Source organism: Anas platyrhynchos, chromosome 1 (genome assembly GCF_047663525.1).
Source record: "Anas platyrhynchos isolate ZD024472 breed Pekin duck chromosome 1, IASCAAS_PekinDuck_T2T, whole genome shotgun sequence".
Lineage (NCBI taxonomy): Eukaryota > Metazoa > Chordata > Aves > Anseriformes > Anatidae > Anas > Anas platyrhynchos.
The window spans coordinates 54,230,000-54,251,437 of NC_092587.1; the positions used below are offsets into that span (position 1 = coordinate 54,230,000).

A 21,438-nucleotide genomic window follows, 5' to 3' on the forward strand; every position below is an offset into this window, starting at 1 on the left:
TTTAGTTCTATTTTTGGGTTTCCCTCTCTGCCTGCGCTGCTTTGAGAGGTTGGCTCAAGCAGGGGCCAGGTGGCAGCAGCTCCGTCGAGGGTCCCCTCCCGACCCTGCCCGTCCTGCAAGGCGATGGCACCGAGGAGAGGGGACGCATGGGGTGGGGTGGAGGGGGTGGTAGGGGAGCCTGGTGGGTGCTGAGTGAGGAGTCCAGCACTGTGCTGGCTGCTTAATTACTTGCAGTCAGGTCTGCCCGGGGCAGGGAGGGCTCAAGGGCTTGTGTTGGCTTTGGGTGGTGTGGCAGGAAAGCCCTTCCCTTCCCTTCCCTTCCCTTCCCTTCCCTTCCCTTCCCTTCCCTTCCCTTCCCTTCCCTTCCCTTCCCTTCCCTTCCCTTCCCTTCCCTTCCCTTCCCTTCCCTTCCCTTCCCTTCCCTTCCCTTCCCTTCCCTTCCCTTCCCTTCCCTTCCCTTCCCTTCCCTTCCCTTCCCTTCCCTTCCCTTCCCTTCCCTTCCCTTCCCTTCCCTTCCCTTCCCTTCCCTTCCCTTCCCTTCCCTTCCCTTCCCTTCCCTTCCCTTCCCTTCCCTTCCCTCCACCTCTTCTCCATCCATCCATCCATCCATCCATCCATCCATCCATCCATCCATCCACCCCTTTCCTCCCCTCCTCCATCCACACCTTCATCCTTCCATTCATCCCTCCACCTCTCCATCCCCTTCTCCATCCCTCCATCCGTCCATCCCTCCCTCCCTCCCTCCTCCCCACCTCCCACCCCTCCATCCCGCTGCCCCCCTGCCTCCCCCACCCCACAGCAGCACCGGGAAGGGTTGGCGGAGGGGGGGGGGGGGGGCTATTTTTGGGACCGTCTCCCTGGCAACGGCTGCCACCACCGTCTGTGGTGGCTTTTCCATAGGTGCTAAAATATTCCACGCTGCTTATTAAAGACGGTGCCGGTGGAGACGGGCGGGGGTGGCGAGTGAGAGCCACGCCGGGGCCGGTGGGCTTGGGGTGGCCGTGGCACCGGGGCTGGTGGCATCCCCGGCGTGACATCCCCACGGCCAGCCCCGTGGCCACGCTGGCTGCAACCTTGGCCACGCCACGTCTTGGTGGCAGCTATTCCCCCGGGTGGAGGGAAGCGCCACGGCGGCGCGTTTCTCCCCGTTTTCACCCCAAAAAGACCAGGGTGGGGTTGTGGGGTGAGCCGAGGGGCTGCAGGTGCCGGGTGGCTTCACCCCTTGGGGCGCAGCCAGCGCGGGGACAGCGGGAGGCTGTGGGGCAGCCCTTGGGATGAGCCCTGGCCCCTTGTGGGGATGGAGAACGACCCCCTGGGTGGGTCCCCTTGGGGACGGGGAGGTTGGGGACAGGGGGGGCAGCCAGCCCCGTGTGGCGGGCCCAGCGGAGAGGAGCTGGCTGTCTGCAGGGTGCTGGCTGCGCTCCCCGCTCGCAGCTGCGGATCGGCGCCGAGAGGTGCTAAAAATACCCTCTGCTCCTCCCGGGGCTGCTTTCCCAGGTACCACGCTCCAAAATGCACCAGGGGGGTGCCGGCGGGGTCCCACGTGCCGCGGGGTGATTTTGGGAGCTGGGGGGGGCACGGCCTCTAAAGGAGATGCTGGAGCAGTGGGGTTTGGTCTTTCCCGTCCCCTCCAGGTGTTGTTCCAGCAGGGATTTGGAGCTGGAGAGCGAGCTGAGGCCTCCCAGCCCCTGCAGGGCAGCGTGCTGCCCTCCTGGCCCTCGTCCTCCTGCTTGTCCCCACCGGGTGACCTCTCGGAAGCCCTTGAGGTCCTGCAGGCAGCAGGGACCCCCGGGGAGCTCCCTGGCACAGACCCCCCAAGCTCGGCACCTGCTGGGGACTCGGGTCCCTGCTCAGAGCGAGGTCCCAGCTCAGCACCAGGGCTCTGGATGGAGAAATCTCCCCGTCCACGGGGACGGCAGCCCCTCGCCATGGCCTGGCGGCAGGGTTTGGGGCTTTCCTTCCCCGGGGGGCACCCACCGTCCCCGTGCCGCTGCCGCTGGTTGCGCTCTGGTCTCCCCCATGGCAGCCCCGCAGCGCGTCTCCATGGCTCTGAGCTCACACGCGAGGATGGGCTAAAGTAGCGGAAAGCTGTTGGAGCCTACCACGGAGTTACTGACTTCTTAGCTACAGCCTGCATAGCAATCAGAGAGGGGGAGAGGCAGCCAGGGAAAGGGAGCAGCAGCACCGAGCGGGGAGGACGGGGGAACGGGAGAGGCGGCGCGGAAATTTGGGGGGGAGAGAGCAGGGGAGCAGCGGAGGCGCAGGGGGAGAGGAGAAGGGCAGGAGGGGAAGGGGCAGGAGGGGGCAGAGCAGAACTCGTCGCCGAGCTGCCAGCGCACCAGAGCTCGTGGGATGGACGCTCCCGAGGGCAAAGCACGCTGAGGAGAGGCAGAGGCAGGAGGAGAGGAGCGGGGCACGGCAAGCGAGGGGCTCCTCGGGAAAGGAAACAGCCCGAAGGCGAGAGGGGGCTGAAGAGAAACACACCGGGTTCCTCCGTCCAGGCGAGCTGAGGCGTTTCGTGGGGAGATGGAGGCACCGGCTGCCCTCCCTGTCCTCTGATGCTGGCTCCCCACGGCTCGAGCAGGCGGCCCCCGGCGGGATGCGGGTAAGAGACGGTGCCGGGGAGTGCGGCACCCGGTGCCGGCACGACAACGGGAAGGTTTTTTTTTTTTTCCTGCGAAAATCCTGCCTCGTTTCATCCGCGCTAGCTCTGAGGAACGGCTATAAATATAACTTAGCGAGATGTGCGTGGCTTCATGCGAGTGTGCCGGGGAATAACAAAGTTGCCTGTGTGCACGGCAGATGTGAATGCGGCTACCGAAGCGTGCCGGGGCAGAGGGCAGGAGCGCGCACCTCTTCGCCAGCCTCCCCAACTTTCCTCCTCTCACCTCGCCGCCTGCACCTCCCTCGCTTTGCAGGTAACCCGCTCGTGTTTGCAGCTCCCGCTGCTTGCTTAGCTCCTGCTTGCCTCGGGCTGGCTCCTGCTCGCCTTTTATTTCCCCTGCTCCGAGGGCCAGCCTGCACCATCGCATCCGCCCGCGTGCGCCGGTCCGGGCTCCATCCCTCAGCCCGGAGAAGTACGACAGCACTGGGAAGGTGTTCTCCAAAAAATGGGGTGCAGATGGGGTTGAAGCGGACGTGTGGGCTCTCCAGCTGTGCACCGAGCTTTTGGGGCTTCAGACCTGACCCTTGAAGCTTTTAGAGTCCCAGCTTGGCCGGGGGTGGCCCAGCACCTCCCAGACAAGCCCTGTGCACAGGGCCTTCTGGATGCAGGTTTTGGGTGAAGGAGCTCGGGAAGCCACGAGCAAAATGCCAGAGAAACCCCACGGGTGTGGGGTCGGCGGGCAGGTTTGCGTGGCACGGGGGGGTCACCAGGTGCCACCTTCACCCCCTGATGTCCCCCCTCCTCCAGGAGCTTGCAGTCTCCTGTCTCCACCACCCAGCCTTGGCTTCCTCCATGGCAAAGCTCTGGGGCCTCTTCCTTCTCCCATTCCTTCCTTCTCCCATTCCTCCCCTCTCCCATTTCTCCCCTCCGTGGTTGTCCACGGTGTCGGATGCCTGGAGGAGCTGCTGGGCGTGAGGATGGCCCTACACGTGGCTCCATCAGCTTGGGGTCACCGGGAGCCTGGAGGGGCCGGGGAGGCGCACAGGGAGGGAGCATGGCTCCATGAAGATTTGGGGACGTGCCCCTCTCCATTTGCCATCGGAAGCGATGCCTGAGTCACCCCAGCACGTGGCCACCCCTGGTCGTGGCTGCCAACAACAACAAGAATTACACTGAGGCTAGCTGGGATTTGGGATTGGAGGTGGAAATGGGAGCCTGGCGGGGATGGCGAGGGGTGGCAACCAAGGGGATGAACGGGAGAGGGTCACAGCCTTCCCCTTCTCCCTCCATTCCCCCTCCTTGGCCAGGGAAGCCAGGGTCCCCCCAGAAATTTGGCTTCTTGGGACCCCGGTGCTCACCCAAAACGTCCCCGGGGTGGCATTGGGTGGTGGCGGGACGGGGGGGGACGCGGTGACGGCCACGGGGCCCTGGCTGACATCAGCGCTGATGCGGGCGCGGGGCGCTTAATTGCAATCCGCCGTCAGCCAGTTCCCACTTTCCTGGGTCGCTGCCTTAGCGCATCGCGCTCGCTTAACCCGACGGCGGCCGGGGATCGATCGCTGGCCGCGTGGCGTCCTCATCGATCCCCTGCCCCCAAACGCGCCGTCCCCCTGCTCCCGCTCGCTCCGTGCGGGATCCCAAAGGCGCTGCGCTTCGACGAGGGGTGTCGGGGGCACTGGTTTTGCTCCCAGGCCCTTCAATTTTTGCCTGTTTTTGGCAGAAGTGCCGGTCCCCACGCCAGTCGGGGGTCCTCCTTGCCTGCCCCAGCCGTCTGTCCCGTTGCTTTATTTCTATGGCAACATTTCTCCCGAAAAGCTCCAGCGGGAGCCTGGCGCCGTGTGACAACGAGGGAGGCGGCGCCCCCCACGCTGTCCCCTGCCAAAAACACCGAGAAAAGACCCCGGCCCCTCTCCTCGGCCAGCCCCGAAGCAACGAGCATCCCGGCCTGCATCACCCCTTGATTTGAGGAATTGCTGGAAAAGGGAATTATGGCAAAATAAAAGAAAAAGGAGCTTCAATATTTACTTCAAGGCAGAGTGGGGGAAAGCAGTGCCACGGCCACGCAAGTGCCGGGAGGCCGTGGGGATGCCAGAGGCTGGCGGTGGCACTGAGGACGGGCTGGGGAAAGCCCGGCGGTGCTGTGGGGACACAGGAACCCATCAAGATCCCATAACAAGGGGGTCGGGAGCCCTGCAGCTACGAGGAGAGCGAGTGCCCATCCCCGGCGCCTCCTGTTTGAGCCAGGGCTGGGTGTAGGAGCAGGCTTTGCCCCTGCAGGGAGGTGACAGGCTTTTGGTGCTCTCCAAGCCCTCGTCCCTGGTGCTGGAGGGCCAGGGGCCAGGGGACGAGTGCCACGGGTGGGAGCAGGGGCCAGGGGAGGGGACGCTGCAACCTCTGCTGCCGGCTGTGTCATGCCGGGGACCTTTGCGCCTAGCCCATTTTTATCTGTGTTTTCTCCCTTTCTCTGCCTCTTTCTCCTCTCCCCCTCCCGTCGGTATGTGGGCTGATCACTGCTCAAACTTTTAATTCAGATGGTAATTGGAATAATAATACGGGCAGAATCCTTCTGGCTCTGTTGCTGCAGCTGGCTTCAGAGAGCTATGAATAGCTCTGAGTCACACACTGAGATGGTTTAACTTCAAATCATTTTGTTTTGTTTTCATATTACCCATGCCCAGGCTCCAGGGCTTCGCAGGGGGGAAAAATCCCCTCTCTCACTCCACCCCAAAACACAACCCCGGGCAGAGGCACGTCCACCAAACCCTCCTGGGGACAGCAGGTCGCGCCGAGGAGCTGGTCAGCTCGCCGTGCCTCGCGGGGCAGATGGGGACTGCTGGCACCAACTTGATCTATTTATAATTATTGAAGGAAAAGGCAGCAGTGTGTATGTAAAAATGGCACGGAGCTGCTTCCAGCATCCTCCCCTCACCTGCCCTACGCCTCTTGCCTCTTGCTCTCCCTCACGGTGGCCACGTCGGGGAGGAGTGGGGCCAAGGAGGACTTGCAGAGCGCAGGCAGCACATCCCCGCGGCCCTTCCAGCGTTGCCATCGACCCCGTGAGGGTTTGGGAGGATCGGGAGCTCCCTGGATGGAGCCACAAAGGGGATGGAGAGGAAAAAATGGAAGCGGCCACGGGTCTGCTGGGCTCTGCCCAAGGCCTGGGTCCCGATCCCCAAAGGGAGCAGCAGGTGAAGGGGAGGAAAGGCAGGAGGCAGCGGCCACCGTCGGGGAGGCCGTGACCACAGACGGGGAGGAAGCGTTCGCCAGACGGCTCCAGATAAAGCGAAGCGTAAAAATACCATGGGATTTTTCCATCGCCGGCGTTGCTCGCAGCCTGCGTCCTGGAGCGCCAGATACGGCTGTTATAAAAAGAGAAGTGGGGGAGTGCTTCGGCGTGGACCTGTCTGTTCTGCCTCACCAGGCTGCTCCGCCGCGGGGCTGAGGGAAGATTGACGAATGTGAGCCGCTCTGGCAGGGGATGGAGGAGACCTGGGACGAGCGAGGAAACGCACCAGGAGCACGGGATCAAGCGATGGAGGCGTCGTGTTGGTGCCGTGCGTGCTGCCGGTGCCGTCAGCCTCCAGATCCCTCGGAAAGGGGCAGTGACAGGCACCGTGGACCAGGATGGAGTGCTCAGGGCCTGGCGCAATGGCTTGTGCCAATAAAGCAAAGAGCATGGCACAGCCGTGGTGCTCCCAGCATCGCCAGGTGGATGGCACAGGAGATGGGGAGCAGCTGGGAAGGAGGGCAGGGCTGCAGGGAGGGATGAGAGCGGTCTGCTGGCCCTGCTCTCCAACCCCCCGGCTGCAGGGGCTGCCACTGCCCCCACGCTGTGCCCACCGAGGGTTCCCCAGGAATCACCACCAACCCCTCAGTTTGCCCCATCTCCACGTGGGTCCCTGGAGGCAGGACCAGCTCCCTGGGCACATTCCCATGGGGTGGGGATTTGCAGCTCTGCCCTCGGCCAGACTTTCCTCCCCTGGTCTGTACAACCAGCACTGCATAACTGAGGCCATGAACATCACCCCCTTTTGCTGGGAACATCCTCGAGCTCCCTCCCACTTCATCCCACTCACGTTTTAGGTCTCAGGGGATGAACGGGCCCCCTCGGTGTCCCCTTGGCGTGGACGGCGGGGAGGATACTGATGAGCACGGGGTGATCTGTTGGCATGACCCCTGACCTTGGGGAGCCCACTGCGCAGGCAGGGCCGTCCCAGCCTCCCAGGCACACGGGGCTGGGAGCGGTGAGCGGGTTTCTTTCCACCCCTCCGTCTCCTGGCTCGTGCGGCGGCGAGGCTGTGGCCGGCCGGCAGTGCGAGCGGTCCCTCTGCCAGCTGGCAGCAGGGGACGGAGCGGGGCGGCAGCAGCGCAGCGCGGACCCGTCTGCGGCCAGCCCGCGGGGCCGATGCCCTGCCCAAAGCGCTGCTGCCGCTCCGCTCGGCTGCCGGCAGCCAGGCTCGGCTCCTCCTGCCTCGCAGGAGGCAGCAAGGGCGGCCTCGGGGGTCCCAGCCACCCACCGGTGACCGAGGTAGGTGCTCGAGGGGCTGTCCAGAGGGGACGGTGGCGGTATCCCCACGCAGCGGGCTGAGGCCGCCGGTGGGGTGGACTTTACGTGGCTCGGCGATTGCCAGGTTGCTGACGGAGTGAAGCAGGTGCCTGGCTTTATAACAGCCCGATTCGTGCTCTGTCCCTGCCCTCCATCCTCTCCCCGCATCAGCCTCCGTGCCCCCGACTGCGGCTTTGCGCGGCACGCTCCTGCTTCGCCAGCCCTGTCCCCTTCCCCTGCCTGGTGCCAGCGCTGGCAGCGATGCTCCAGCAGCCTGCTCTTGCTGCCAGCGATGTCTCCAGCCCCGCGCTGCCTGCCCAGGGCCACCGATCCCTCTCCCCGTGCAGCACGAGAGGTTTCGGGTCGCTTTGCTTGCCAGCTCCTCTCCACCCACCGACAGCATCCCCGGGCTGGGTGGGCTCTGCGGGACCCCGCTGCCAAAAAAAAGCCCTGGTACAGCTCCTGGGTCCCTCACTTCTTCATCGTGATGGCACAGCGGGCATGGAAGCTGCACGGTGACATCACAGACTGGGGTGGTTCCTGGGCACCCCCCTTAGAAGAGACAGAGATGCCCGGTTCTCCCCTCCCTGCCGCCTCCGCTCCCCACTGCGCGCACCCCAGCACCCTGCTGGTTTGAATGGAGGGGCCCCAGTGACCGCCTGGTCCCCGCCAGTGTCACCGAGGCTGCAGAGGTTGGCACGGGGCAGGTGCCACCCGCCTGCGGGACCGGGGCTCGGGGCGGTTCGGATCCACCCGTTCCCTGCAGCCCTGAAGATGTCGCGGCCGCTTGGCGTCTCCGGGGCGATGGAGAGGGCCTGCCCGGAGCCTCAAGACCTGGAGGATGAAGATGATGATGACAACGAGGACAACGATGATTACAGGTACGCCTGCCACTCCGTGCATCCTCCGCCCCAGTGCAAGGGCCGCGACAACTCTGGTGACAGTCAGCTGGAGGATCCGGGGGGGCCCGTCCCCATCGCCTTCCCCTCAAAGCCCAGACACTCCTGCGTGGTGAAGGATGGCGAGAAAAACAGGATGTACGCCAAGAGGCTGGCCAGGCACGCGCTGGAGCTGGAGGAGGACGCTCAGGACTTTCAGGAGCCGTTTTACAAGGGGACGGAGATGGCCGGCAGCTTGTCGGAGGAGGAGGAGGAGGACGACGGCTGGACCAGGACCTACCACCTCCCCGTGCACCAGCGGCCGCGTGGGACACATGCTGCCAGCTCGTCTCCGTGCAGCCCCTACGACTCGTTCCAGCACGGCACCAGCAAGCACCCAGGGACGGATATTTTCGCCCTGTGGGCCCACGCCAGCGACCCGTACCTCGCCCACCCGGAGCACGGCAGGGCCGTGGAGCCCCACATGCAGCAGGAGGAGCCCGTCGGGGACAGGGAGCTCCCCTCCTTGCAGCTGACCTACAGAGTGCTCCGGGACGAGAACAACGTGCTCAGGAGGATGGTGAGGAGCATGCAGAGCTCCTTGGAGAGCCAGGCGCGCACGGTGCGCAGCCTGGAGAGGCGGCTGAAGGCCAGCCTGGTCAAAGAGGAGAGAGAAGCCCAAGGGCTGCAGATGCTCGTCCAGCAAGCCGAGAGGAGCCTCCAGCTCATGACCCAGCGGGCTCTGGAGGCAGAAAGCGACGTGGAGAGGCTGAAGCAGGAGATGATCGTTCTCCAGGGGGAGCTGGAGACCTCCAAGGTGGAGAACGAACACCTGCGAGCAGGCCAGACCACGGACCTGGGGGCGGTGAAGCACAACATCGACGTTGCCTTGCAGAGCCTCCACAAGATAATATCGGGTGCCAACCTGTCCATCAGACAGCTGGTCTCCGGAGCGGAGTCGCTGAACTTTGTTGCTGAGCTCCTGAAGTCCACAGGCAAAATTTCGGATGCTGAAGAAGAGAATGACCCATGAACGAAATGCTGTGGGGGTCCTGTGGGGGAGCACACAGACTGAGGCCACGGGTGTTCCCCCCACCAGCCTACACTAAAAATGTTTTTTCTCATGCGCTGGGCTGCGTGTGTTCATCTTGGTAGCCTTTATTCTTCACAGAAGCGCTTGCCTTGTGGTTAATTATGAATTGTGGGTACTGCTGTAGCTGTTTTGGCACAGTGCTGTCCAAATTCACCAAAGATGTGGTTTAGCTTTATCCTTTTGGGACCACCTGTGGGCACAAAGTGACCTTTCTTGGTCACCTAGTCATCCCTCAAGGTTTCTGACCGATTTAGGTTACCCACCTCAGTTTCTGCTGTAGGTTATCCAGCTTCACACCAGGACTTTCCATGTCTGGCCAAAGGGACCCTTCTTAAATAGTTGGATGCAGTTGGGTGGTGAGGGGTGGGTGCTGGCAGAGTTCAGCACCGTGTTTTTCCCTGATGGGAATTTTGCGGAGCAAAAATTCACTTTTACCTCTACAAGGTAAGTGTCAAACTACGAGGCTGCTGCTGTCTCATGGTCCCCTAGCGTCCCTGCTCTGAACAGCCCCGGTTGTGTTGCCACAGGCCTTCAGCTGCCTCAGTAACCTTGGCTTCTGGGGAAGGGACTGCTGATTAACCTTCATCAGAGACGTGACAACGGCAGTGCCTGCACATCAGGGGTGATGTCTGGAGCTTCTGACTTGCTGCCTTCCAGTCTGTGCTCCTAAGGTGGCGGTCACTCTTAACCACACGAAGCCCCACTCTTGCAACAAGCTCTAAACATCAGGTTTGACCTAGAAATCCTTGGATTTGACCGAGATATGGTAACCGCTGGTTGCTCATCGGTGAGGCTGGGGAGGAAGGCTGGCCGTGTCTGCGCTGCTGCCGTAATCCAAAGGTTACAGCGCGGGATTAGCACGGGTGTACAAAGCCCTTCCTAATCGGTGAGTCATTACCCCCTCGCTGCCTTTCACTTCCCAGCAGCTCTAGGTCGGCTCTCGAGCCTTCAGCCTCCCAGTCCTTCAGTTCGGGGAGGACCAGGTCGGGACATAACATCTTCTGGACGTCCTCCCCACGGTGCGCGCGGGCTGCCGCAAGGTCTGTTTGCTCTACCCGGCTTCTGCTTGGCTACCCCTAAGCTCTTTCTTTGCGTCACTTCTCCTTTTTGGCTCTACTTTTTGCTTTCCTTCCCATCTTTAAAATGGTGGTGTTGGGGGGTTGGGGATGTTCTGCACTCCCTGGGATTAAACGCCCTCTGGGTCAGGCTGGGCTGACGGAGATCCCTGTGGACCGCCGCGTGTGTCCGTGCTTTGTTAGTCCTTGTGTGCGGGGTATTTAGGCTGGCTGAGCTCTCGCCCTCGTGTAAGCTATGATATTAATATATTGGCTCAGGGCAGGGGCCCTGCAAGCTGCTCAACTCTCGTGTCCTTGATCTGCGGAGCGGTGACCAGCCTGCCAGCACCTCTACCTGGGCTGGGGGCTGGGGGCTGTGGGTGAACCAGGCCTGCGTCCATCGGCCCTTCACCTGCTGGAGCAGGGCTGTGGCGTGGTGTCCCCTGGCACCACCAGGACCCTCTGGGACCCGTGCACCATCCACACACCCAGGACGGGTGCTTTCGCGGGGGGCTTTGACGGGGTTTTGCTCTGTCCTTCTCCATAAGGCACGCAGCCAGGAGCAATGGCGATGACAGCATGGGCCTCAGCTGGCCAGAGGTGAAACCCAGAGCCGCTCGGTCCCGCCTGAGTGCTGCTGCATGAGATCCCACGCTCCTCCAGCTCCCCTGGCCCCCGACACCCGATGATACAGCGAGCCATGGGCAGCGTCCGAGTCAACCGGTGAGTAGCCTTCATCTCAAGGACTGTTGCCGCAGCAGGTGGTCCGGGCAGCCTCATCTGGTCCCTCAGGCTCTACCTTCAGCCCATCTCTCGCTATATCCTTCTCAAAATACCTGCCGGGGGCTTTCCCACTCCAAGCCATGGCTCCTTTCTCTGGCTCCAATCTGAAACGCGCCATATGTGGGGGGAGATCTTGGCTCTCAGCAGGGTTGGCTGCTGCAGAGGAGAAGCAAAGTACCAATGCAGTGCTGGACACTTGCCCTGGCCCAGAAATTGCCAATTTCAGCAGGACTGCAGAAGCCCCGCGTCCCCTTTCCAATGAGATGAGGATGGCAGATGGTGCTGGAGCTGTTAGGCTGCCCTGAAGAAAACACCCTATTTAAGCACCGAGCGCTTGGCACCAGGGTGATGGTGGCCATGCCGGAGGAATCCAGCAAACCTGTCAACACGACGGGGTGGGAGGGAGGCACTGCCAGCCCTAGTGGTCCTGGGAGGCCACGGTGACGAGGGCAGAGTGGTCTCGGTGGGTCTGTGCACGTGGGGAGAGGCAGCTGAATCTCCTCAGGGCTCAGAGCATCTTCTGCCATCATAGCCTTTAAGCAGCCTCTGCAACTTTAGGCCCAGCAGCACATAAGCACTCAGGAGCTGCCTTCTCCTGGCAGCGAGGAGAGGTGCAGCGGTGCCATCCGTGACGGAGGGGAGCAGGGAGGACAAAGGCTCCCCAGAGAGGGGAGTTTCTCCCAGGGAAACTGCCAGTGCTTTGGTTGTTGATCTCCAAATTACACCTTTGGCTTCGGATGCGGGATGCTGGGAGCCACGCTCGTTGCTGTGGCAACCGAATTGTCCTGAGCGCGGGGAAGTGTATAAACATTGTCACCAACGCACAATGGAGTCGGTGAGGAGAGCAGAGGAGGAACTAGCAACGCCCAGCCTTATATAACGCCGGGGCCAACATGTTGCTCCTCACGCCTCTCTCTGCCTGTCCCTTCTCTTCCAGGTACAGCATCGTCTCGACCGAAGAGGATGGACACAAGGTCTCCGCGCTGGGCAGCATGAACGGGCACAGCCGCAACGGGAAGGGCCATGCCCCCCGGCGGAAGCACCGCAACCGCTTCGTCAAGAAGAACGGCCAGTGCAACGTCTACTTCGCCAACCTGAGCAACAAGTCTCAGCGCTACATGGCCGACATCTTCACCACCTGCGTGGACACGCGCTGGCGGTACATGCTCATGATCTTCTCCGCCGCCTTCCTGGTCTCCTGGCTCTTCTTCGGCTTCCTCTTCTGGTGCATCGCTTTCTTCCACGGCGACCTCAACGCACCGGCGGTGGGAGGTGGCCCCTCTCTCCTCAAGCCCTGCATCATGCACGTGAACAGCTTCCTGGGGGCTTTTCTTTTCTCGGTGGAGACGCAGACAACCATCGGGTACGGCTTCCGCTGCGTGACGGAGGAGTGCCCGCTGGCCATCATGGCAGTCGTGGTCCAGTCCATCGTGGGCTGCGTTATTGACTCCTTCATGATTGGCACCATCATGGCCAAGATGGCCAGGCCCAAGAAGCGGGCCCAGACTCTCCTCTTCAGTCACCACGCGGTCATCTCCGTGCGGGACGGCAAACTGTGCCTCATGTGGCGAGTGGGCAACCTGAGGAGGAGCCACATTGTGGAGGCCCACGTCCGAGCCCAGCTCATCAAGCCCTACATGACGGAGGAAGGGGAATACCTACCCTTGGACCAGCGGGACCTCAATGTAGGCTATGATGTGGGCCTCGATCGTATATTTCTGGTCTCGCCCATTATTATTGTTCATGAGATCGATGAGGAGAGCCCGCTCTATGGGATTGGCAAGGAGGAGTTGGAGACGGAGAACTTTGAGATTGTTGTTATCCTGGAGGGGATGGTGGAAGCCACGGCCATGACCACGCAGGCACGAAGCTCTTACCTCGCGAGCGAAATCCTCTGGGGTCACCGTTTTGAACCAGTCGTGTTTGAGGAGAAGAACCACTACAAAGTGGATTATTCGCGCTTTCACAAGACCTACGAGGTAGCTGGCACACCTTGCTGCTCGGCCCGGGAGCTGCAAGAAAGCAAGATGACTATCCTACCTTCTCCTCCACCTCCCAGTGCCTTCTGCTATGAGAACGAGCTGGCTCTTGTCAGTCAAGACGAAGACGAAGACGACGATGAAGTGGGTGTGGCATTAGGTGGCAGCACCAAGGAAGAGGGAGGCGTCATCCAGATGATGGATTTTGGAAGCCACCTGGACCTGGAGCGGCTCCAGGCAACTCTGCCCCTAGATACTATCTCGTACCGCAGGGAGTCAGCCATCTAACTCCTCCAACCTCCCCGTGCTACACCCATTGCCCACCATCTCCTCCTTTGTTCTGCCCCCGTACGTAGCCGGATAAGTCCCTCGCCCACCAAAAAAAAAAAAAAAAACAAACAACCCGCCCGTGACCACCTCTCAGCACCTGAGTACATCAAGGCCTGGAGCTGCTCTGATATACTCCCCATCCCGTGAAGTTATACCGCCTGGAAGAGGAGTGAGGATACGCGATCCTTCTGGGGTGTGCAGCTTGTGCGAGGACCCGTTGCCTGCCCAGAGGCAGCAGAGGAGCACACCCGGGTTTCTCATCTCTGGAGAGGCGACAGGAGTCCGTGCCCTCAACGGGCAGGCTGGGACCCCCGAAATCGTTTCTGCGGCTGAGACACTGACAGACTTTCTGGCCCCTCCCAACGTGGGCAGGCCCCGTGGCTATCACGATTGTCACGAGGAGAGGAATGGTGATACCTAAGCCCTGACCAGATGAGAATGGACAGGAGAGTTTAGGACTCCTGGAGGGAGCGGGGAAGGCTCTGGAGGGAGGGGTTTGCTTGCATGTTCATTGCTTGTTGCACATGACTTTCTTTGTACATAAACCAGACGAAGAACCAAAATCCATATTCTTCCACTGAAAACGCCAAGCGAGGAGAGAAGGACGCTGCACGTAGCCCGCTCTGCGCTCTCCTCGGCTTTTGGCGCCCGTCACCTCCAGAAGCAGCTCGGCTCCACGGACTCAGTCCCAGCTCTCCCGGCCCTCCCGAAATACGCGTCCTGCTGCTCCCCAAGACGCCTGGCAGGGGAGGCAGGGCCCTGTGCTTGCACGCCCGGACTGCTGCCGGCACGGCACGGCTGGCACGGCAGACAAGTGACCTGAGTGGACAGCAGAACCTCTCCGTGCTCCTTCCACCTCCTCCGTTCTCCTCCCTGCTGCCATCAGCTGTAAAACTGAATTTGTAACTATTTATTTTTAATAAAGTCGAATATCCCAGGGGGAGGTTTGGAAGCGAAGGGGAGACCCCAAGGCTGCAGCCCGGTGTAGAGACTGATGAGTGCTGGTGTTTGCTGTTGGTATGGCATCGGTGCCTCCAGGCCCCCTCGTTCTGGGCCTCTCTGGGAAAGACCTGCCATAAGAGGCTCCAAGAGTGTGCCTGGGGCTAGGATATGTTGCACACACCATGCGTGGAGGGAGGGATGCATTTGCATTCGGTTTTCCAATAGGATGGGTCAAGCAACCCTGCCTGCTTCGGAGATAACAGGAGTTTTGCCCAAGAAAGGCTCAGGGGTGTGCTTGATGAAGAGGCAGAGATGTGCTCAACACTGCCCTAGATGTAAGGCTCAACACACACACAAACAAGACAAAAACCCACCCATCCCCAAATTGCTAGGGACAAGTAAGAACTGGGATACATAAAGGGAGGGCATCAGCCACTGCTAGACCCAACATCATTTTTCTATCATTGCACAGAAGGCACAAAAGCTTGGCGAGACGTTGCCTTTAGGAGCAGCAGGATCACTCATGTGATACTGTAGGACGATACGAGGATGGGAAGACAAATGGCTAGCTCAAGAAGCCGCCCTGGGCACCTAACAGAGGTGCTATCAGGGAAACGGCTGAGGAAATGATGTCCCACCCCAGCCCTGACCTACAGAGCAGAAAGCCAGCATCTCGATAGCGGTTCAGGATTGGTACAAGAAGCAAGAGCAGCCTGTTTCCCACACAGCCTCCTGGCTTTTCCCACCTACGGCTGGCCACCCAGCCTTGTTTCTCCACCTGTGTCCCTGTCCCACCTCCCCTCCCCGCTGCTAATTAACAAAGCCCCTCCCTCCCTCCCTCCCTCCCTTCATTATTTATTTATTTCCCCCAGAGGGAATAAACAGGGGCTGGTATTGACCTGGCTTTCAATACAGCTTTCAGAGCCGGCCGCCTGTCGCTGGCCATGGCAGTGGAAACAAACTAATGGACCGAGAGGGAAGGACTCGGTGTGCGAGGACACGAGCACCCAGGACACGGTTCCCAAAAAGGGGGAACCCACGTGGCTGGGCACCCCCCCCGCCAAGGCACAGCATCCTTTTGGGGGCAGGGAAGTGTTGGGGGTGATGATCCCCCAGCCTGGTCGCTCCTGGGAGCCCCGCTTTGTCAACGCACAGAGGTAGGTGCGTCCTTCATCCTCCTTGTGAGCCCCCAAATCACCAAGCACTCGTGCCTAGGGACACACGCATATGTCACACGTGGCCATAAACCACCCTACACCACAGCCGTTCAGGTAGGGGATGCTTTCTGCTCCTGTGCTCTCCAGAGAAGACCCCTCTGTGTGCTCCCTCGCTCCTGGTGGAGGGATCATTTCTGCAGTGGCTCGTTGTTGAAAGCTATTCAAACCTCAGAAAGCTCACGGGGAGAGGAAGGGCTTTTTCCCCTATGAATGAGATCCAGGCACTGGCTCAGATCCTGCACCCCATGACAGCTAACTGTGCCGCGCTGGCTGCTGCCAGCTCTCGGATGAACATTGTTGTTGTTTGAAATGACACTCGAGCAAACTTGTTTCATGCTTTATTTTTGGTGACACTTCCAGCCAACCCTTTTGAAAAGAGACCGTCGCTGGCACCTTTCAGCTCCCCCCAAAACTTGCTCAGCGAAACGTTTTTGATACACGACTGCGGCTAAAAATATTGTCAAGGAACACGATAATAGTTTCAAACAGGGAAAAAAAAAATGGGTCTGGATTTCCGTGACCGGGAAATCACGTTGAAAATGTTCTCGTTTCTGAACAAACCTGCTTTTTTTTTTTTTTTTCTTTTTTTTCACCCAGCTCCTCTTCCGTTGTGTCCCGGAGCAGAGAGCAGCCAGCTGCATGTGGGCTGGTGACCTCTGCGCTGCAAAATGCCTCTTCCCCTTCTTCCCAGGCCATTAAGGGCTCGCTCCTGGCCCTACTAAGTCAATGGGAATTTTGCCATTGCCTGGGGTGAGCGCGGAGCTGGGCCCTAATGGAGTGCTGCTATCGGAAACCCCCCGCGGCAGGAGGCCTGTGCTCAAGCTGGGGAGCTGGGACAGGGGAAAGCGGGCTGAGCAGGAGGGGGAGAGGTGAAAGGGCAGTTTGTGGGGTCTGGGAGGAGCTCAGCGCATCCCTTGGGGGGCACCCAGCAGGGTGGGCGCCCAGCAGCGAGGTGGGCAGGGGACCCTTGGGTGCAGCCGGCTGGGATTTGGGGTCCCTGAGCCAGGGGGGCTGCCCAGGCTGGGGGCGCAAAGCAGAGGAGCTGAGGTGGCAGCGAGGTGCCCAGCCCTTTTGGGGGGGGGTCTGCTGGGGGGTGCAGCCCTCCCAAACCCCCTGGTGCTCTGCGGGAGCCGGAGCGGGGATGCTGCGTGTCCTCAGAGCACCACCTAGGGATGGGAGCCAGCCTCGCACCCTGCATCTCCCGCTCCTCCAGCGGCTGCAGGGACACCCCTGAGGGTTCAGAGTCAGGTCCCTCTGGTCACGGCCCTGCCACCTGCCTATCCCTTCAGCTGTCACCTCTGCAAGCTGGCTGGTTGCAGATGCTCAACATTTCACATTTTTTTTCCCCCACATTTCCATTCCTCAGTCCCTTGGTGTGACACGCGTACCTTATGGGGCAGCAGGGTAATGCTGCCTTTCCCCTGCCCCGGGCAGCTGTGAAACTGCGTGGTAGCGGAGAAATGCCCCGCCGGGACGTGTCCTGGCCAGCACGGTGGCTGGCACACACCTCGCAGGCCTTGCAGTGCCCTAGGAGCTCTTCTGGCAACCAACCTTTCCATATCCCCTCGGGACATAAGGTAATGGTAGCCTGGCTTGCAAACTCTGCTCCTGGGTTTCTCCCAGCTCCTGAGAAAAGCAACGGGAGCAGAGCAGTCAGCTGGCCCTTAGTCAGCTCCTTACCTTTAAACACGTCCCCTGCAGAAGGAAGCATCCATTGGGACAACCCCTCTGCTCTCCGGGCAGCTCTAGCTCTAAGCACACAGACCCCGAGTGACAAGCTACCCAAATCAGGGCAATACGGGAAGAGGAAATGCGTGCTGCTAACTGCAGCGGGGTGATTTCACTGCCCTGGGGCCCACGAAGAAACGCAGAGACGGACACAAACACCGTCCTGAAATAGTCTGTCAGACACCGGACATTTGAGCTTTCAAAGCTTTTGGCCTCTGAAATGAGCGGGATTCTTTTGGTGCCGTGCTATTTTGAAATAGCACGCCTTGAGACCTGGGACCCGGTGCTATTAGGGTCCCCGGGCTGCGGTGCGGGGATGGAGTTGTTCGAATGTCCCAGCGCTGCGGTCACCGAAATTGCCCAGTGACTTGCCCCAGAGCACGAACCCCCCCGACCCTCGGCTGTCGCAGGGAGCCAGTCCCCAGCTGCCTCTGGCCCTCGGCCGCGTGGTGAGATGGCCTTTTGTTAATCGGTGCCCCGTGCCTGGCGCTCAGCCGGCGAGGACAGGCTGTCCCTTGCGGAGAACCCCCTTGCATAAGAATCGCGGAGGAGCCGCGCTGAGATGCTGAACTAATCCAGCGGGGCATGCCGGGAAGCTGCATTTTAAGCCATCCTCCCTGCCCTCCCGGCTCTCCGCATGTTGTTTATCTCTCCCGGCCCTCCCACAGCCCTACGTGAATTATCCTGACTGGGCAAGCTGGTTTCATAACCGCCTGGGCCTCCCCCCCACCCCCCGGCACGCATATACGTGGGACTGGCTCGTACACGGGAGGCTTTTTGGCCACCGTTTTTCGCCGCTGTGAATCACGAGCTCGGGTGAACGCCGTGCTCCCCCCCGCGGGTGGTATCGGAGTGGGTTTGCTCCCATGGCAGGCATGTGCCGCCTCACCGCTGCCAAAAATGCCAAACGCAATCGGGCGCTGCGCATCACAGGACCCAAGGGCAACGGGGAATGAAAGGGACCCCGCCAGGCACCTCCGTGAAGGGCTTGGCTCTGTCTTTTTACTCCCCAGCCCATATCCTTGCTGGGGACTCCTTTCCAGGTGCAGGGCTTTGTATGTCCCCGCTGAACTCATCGGGTTCCTGCAGGACCATCCCTCCAGTCTGCATCCCTGGTAGTACTGGTGGTAGGGGGCTGGTTGGACCTTGGAGGTCCTCCCAACCTTAATTATTCCCTGATTTTCGATCCTCCTTCCAATGCAGTGTCACCTGCAGGCTTGGTGTCTTCTCCATGGGCTGCTCATCCTCTCACCAGAGGGTAAAAGAAGATAAAAAAACCACCCTCAGAGCTGTATGCTCAGAGCCAGCCCTCCAGGATGATGTGATGGGGCTGGCCCAGCCCATGGCTCTGCCACGGGGCAAAACCCAAGCAAAGAGAAGGACAAATTCCACCCCTTTTCTCCAAAAAAGACAAGCTTGGAGGATGAGCTTATACACCTTCAAACAAGGTGCTGCAGTCTCAGCCCTGAGCCCTACTTCTGCCCTGTCCCGCAGTCCTCTGCTACGTCTGCCCTGGCCTAACACAGCCCCAGGGGTGCACTTCAATATTCCTATTTGTTTGTTTTCTTTTTTTTTCCACCTGGTCATTTTTTTCTTTTACTTTTTTAAACAAAGCAAGGCGGCGTGGGTGGCTGACAGAAGCTGGGAATACCACAAGGATAAAAAAAGGTGAGGTATATGGAAAAAACCAATAAAGGCCCTTAATTATAGGTGTGGCCGGGAGCAGCTCCTATTATTAACGCTGCCGACACTTCCCCTTTTTCAGACCCTGTTTTCACTAGCTTATAGCTTTGTCAAAGCTTCTCCAACCGAGCAGAAACTCAGTTGCCAGCGATGTCCTCAGCTTGGATTGGGCCCGTTTATTGAGTTTTTCTGGAAACATTGACAACCCAGGAGGGGTTTTGGAGCCCAGGAGCATGGGGCAGCACGGTGGGGATGGGGAGAGCAGGATCCAGAGCGTTTGTGGGGGTCTTGGTGGCAGGTGGGATTGGGGATGGAGCCGTGTCAGCTTGTGCTGCTGGGACCACAGGTTTCTCCAGCACCTCTGCAAGAGGCCACGATTCCCAAGGCTTTCTGGTGCTGTGATGCTCCAGAAACATCCTCGTGAATTTGAGTTATGATAGACTCTTTAATTACACGGCCACAGATTTATTTTCCACAGGACACCCGCCGCACGCAGGTTGGACGGTGCTCGGGATGAGTCGGGACTGTGTCATGCAGGAGCCTCCTTGCAGTGCCTCAGCATCATTTTTTATTTTATTTATTTTTTTTTATTTTTGCAAAAGTCTGAAGGAAAAGGAGTGACTCATTGCTGAGACGGTTGTGTGCTGGCCTGGATCCCTGCCCCGCCGCGGATTTCCTACCTGATGCTGAGCGAGTCACTCACAGCAACCTTTTTGGAGGTAGCTATTAGCTATGTTTTATTTATTTTGGCGTTTTGCTTTGTTTTTGGCCTCGTGCTATCCTGGGATCCTGGTGTCTCATTTGCAGGAGTATTTATTGCTCCCTGCTGTGTGTGAATTGGGACTTGACTGTACAAAAGGCTACAAAATGCAAAGCGCTCTGGCAAGGCTCACCGCTCAGATCGGCGTCCCCAAATTGCAGGCTACTTCTTACCTTACATTGGAGAACATTAGGTCTTCTCTGAAATGCTGCTCTTTTGCTTGGTGTGAGTATCGGGAAGGCAAATCCCTGATTATTTGGGAAGCACTGCGAAATCAAAGTGCGTGTCCTGTGAAAAGACCCCGTGAACATTAATCATTGTTTTTAGAGTAGGGGCTGACTATCCTGGAGTTAATAAACTGTGAGTTAACGCTTTGAACAACAAGGAGAAAACAGAATACCAGACAGCTGATCCTCAAATGATCACCAGCCAGCCTGGGCAGGGATCCCGGGACAAGAAATGCATGTGGTCTTATACAGCCTGCACCGTAATCCATATCCTTCCTATTTCGGCCCATTTCGGGTCTGAGGATTGTGCTGCGCTAGCGCTGCCCTCGCATAGCATTTCGAGTGTGATCAAGTAAATCTTGTGGTCCTCGTGACACACTGCTAACCCCGTGCCTCTGTTACAGCGAGGGCAGGAGGGCAGCCGAGCTGCGGCCCCAGGGCAAGCTAGCGCAGGAGGCGGCCAGATTTCTGCTGGGTTTATCAGCATCAGATGAGCAGAGGTGGCCCTGGCCCGGTGGGAAGTCACCTCAGGGACTCTTGGGCTGCCAGGAGGTCTGCTCTGCTGGATGCATCAAGCTGTGTGTGCTTGCCTCCTCTTGAATGCCAGGTGTTTGCTCTCACTTCACATTTCTTGCTTCTGCTGGCCCTGTAGAGGTAGAGTATCAGCACAAATTCAGTTTTCTCTGCTCTTCCACTCGTTCCTCACACTTCCCCAGCATGTGAAGACACAGCTCTGGTCTTTGAAGCAGCATGTCCCTCCCTGGATAGCAGACGAAACGGGAATCTGCTCACTGCAGAGCTGCCAAACGCGACCTGGCAGCGCTCTGAGGTCTGCCGGGTCACCGGAGCTCAGCTTTCCCTCGGGAGGGCTTCAGTTTACCCCTGAGATTTGCTAGGTGCTATGAAGTCAGCTCCCTGGTCATGGAAAATCATATACGGGGACTGGGAGGCCACCCAGCAGTGACACCGCGAATAAAGGGGGCAGCTCCGGCCTTTCTTCTCCCTTCCTACCCCAGGAATGGAGTGGCCAGCAGAGGTGATGCTGGTTGGGTTCCCACTGAGATGAATCCCCCTTGGATACACCAGCCAGCGAGCGCCTTTCCGACCGCTCCTGGTGCTCAGCAGAGTGGGGCAGGGTCTCAACACTCAACCCTTGACCCATCACCATGGGCTCCCCCCACAGCACTGCAGTGCGAGCACCGGGGGCTGCCCGAGGACCTTCCCAAGAGAATAGGACAGCCCTGACGGAGATGGGGTCCCCATGGGCTGCTCCAGGCGTCCCCCAAACCAGCAGCCCCCAGGACAAATCCCTCCAGAAGACGAGGTGTAGCCCGGCAGTGCTGGAGAGAAGGTGGGTGTTATTAGACCACGTGGCTAGCCTGGCTACCAGCACGAAAAACTTGATTACAATTCAATTAAGGAAACGCTTCTAATTAAGGAGTTCTTATTTTAAGCCCGAAATGATTAAAATAAAGGCGGCAGAAGTGGCCGTACACGCACTCGGCTTTCACCCGCGAGGGCTGCGTCTCCGCTGGGGGACTTCTCCAAGATCCCGACCACCACCCCAGCCCCGGCCTCGTGCCGTGTCGAGCGGTGCTGAGGGGCAGAGCCG

The 21,438-nt window shown here is 59.7% G+C and overlaps 2 protein-coding genes across 2 annotated transcripts; both read left to right on the top strand.

Moving 5' to 3' along the window:
• The first annotated feature begins 2,224 nt into the window (after positions 1-2,224).
• On the top strand, positions 2,225-14,835 carry KCNJ4 (potassium inwardly rectifying channel subfamily J member 4). The gene is made up of 3 exons (XM_027450596.3): positions 2,225-2,605; positions 10,726-10,900; positions 11,898-14,835. The coding sequence occupies exons 2-3, from the start codon at positions 10,863-10,865 to the stop codon at positions 13,225-13,227; spliced, it is 1,368 nt and encodes a 455-aa protein (XP_027306397.2). The 5' UTR covers positions 2,225-2,605; positions 10,726-10,862; the 3' UTR covers positions 13,228-14,835.
• On the top strand, positions 7,675-9,153 carry LOC101797228 (endosome associated trafficking regulator 1). Its single transcript, XM_038173150.2, has one exon. It carries the CDS (start codon positions 7,926-7,928, stop codon positions 9,060-9,062), a length of 1,137 nt encoding a protein of 378 aa, XP_038029078.2. The 5' UTR covers positions 7,675-7,925; the 3' UTR covers positions 9,063-9,153.
• Positions 14,836-21,438: the final 6,603 nt, after the last annotated feature.

Coding starts and splice junctions, on each gene's coding strand:
- LOC101797228 (XM_038173150.2), top strand. CDS start 7,926: ATGTCGCGGCCGCTTGGCGTCTCCGGGGCGATGGAGAGGGCCTGCCCG.
- KCNJ4 (XM_027450596.3), top strand. CDS start 10,863: ATGATACAGCGAGCCATGGGCAGCGTCCGAGTCAACCG. Junction 10,901..11,897: donor GGCAGCGTCCGAGTCAACCG/GTGAGTAGCCTT, acceptor CTTCTCTTCCAG/GTACAGCATCGTCTCGACCG.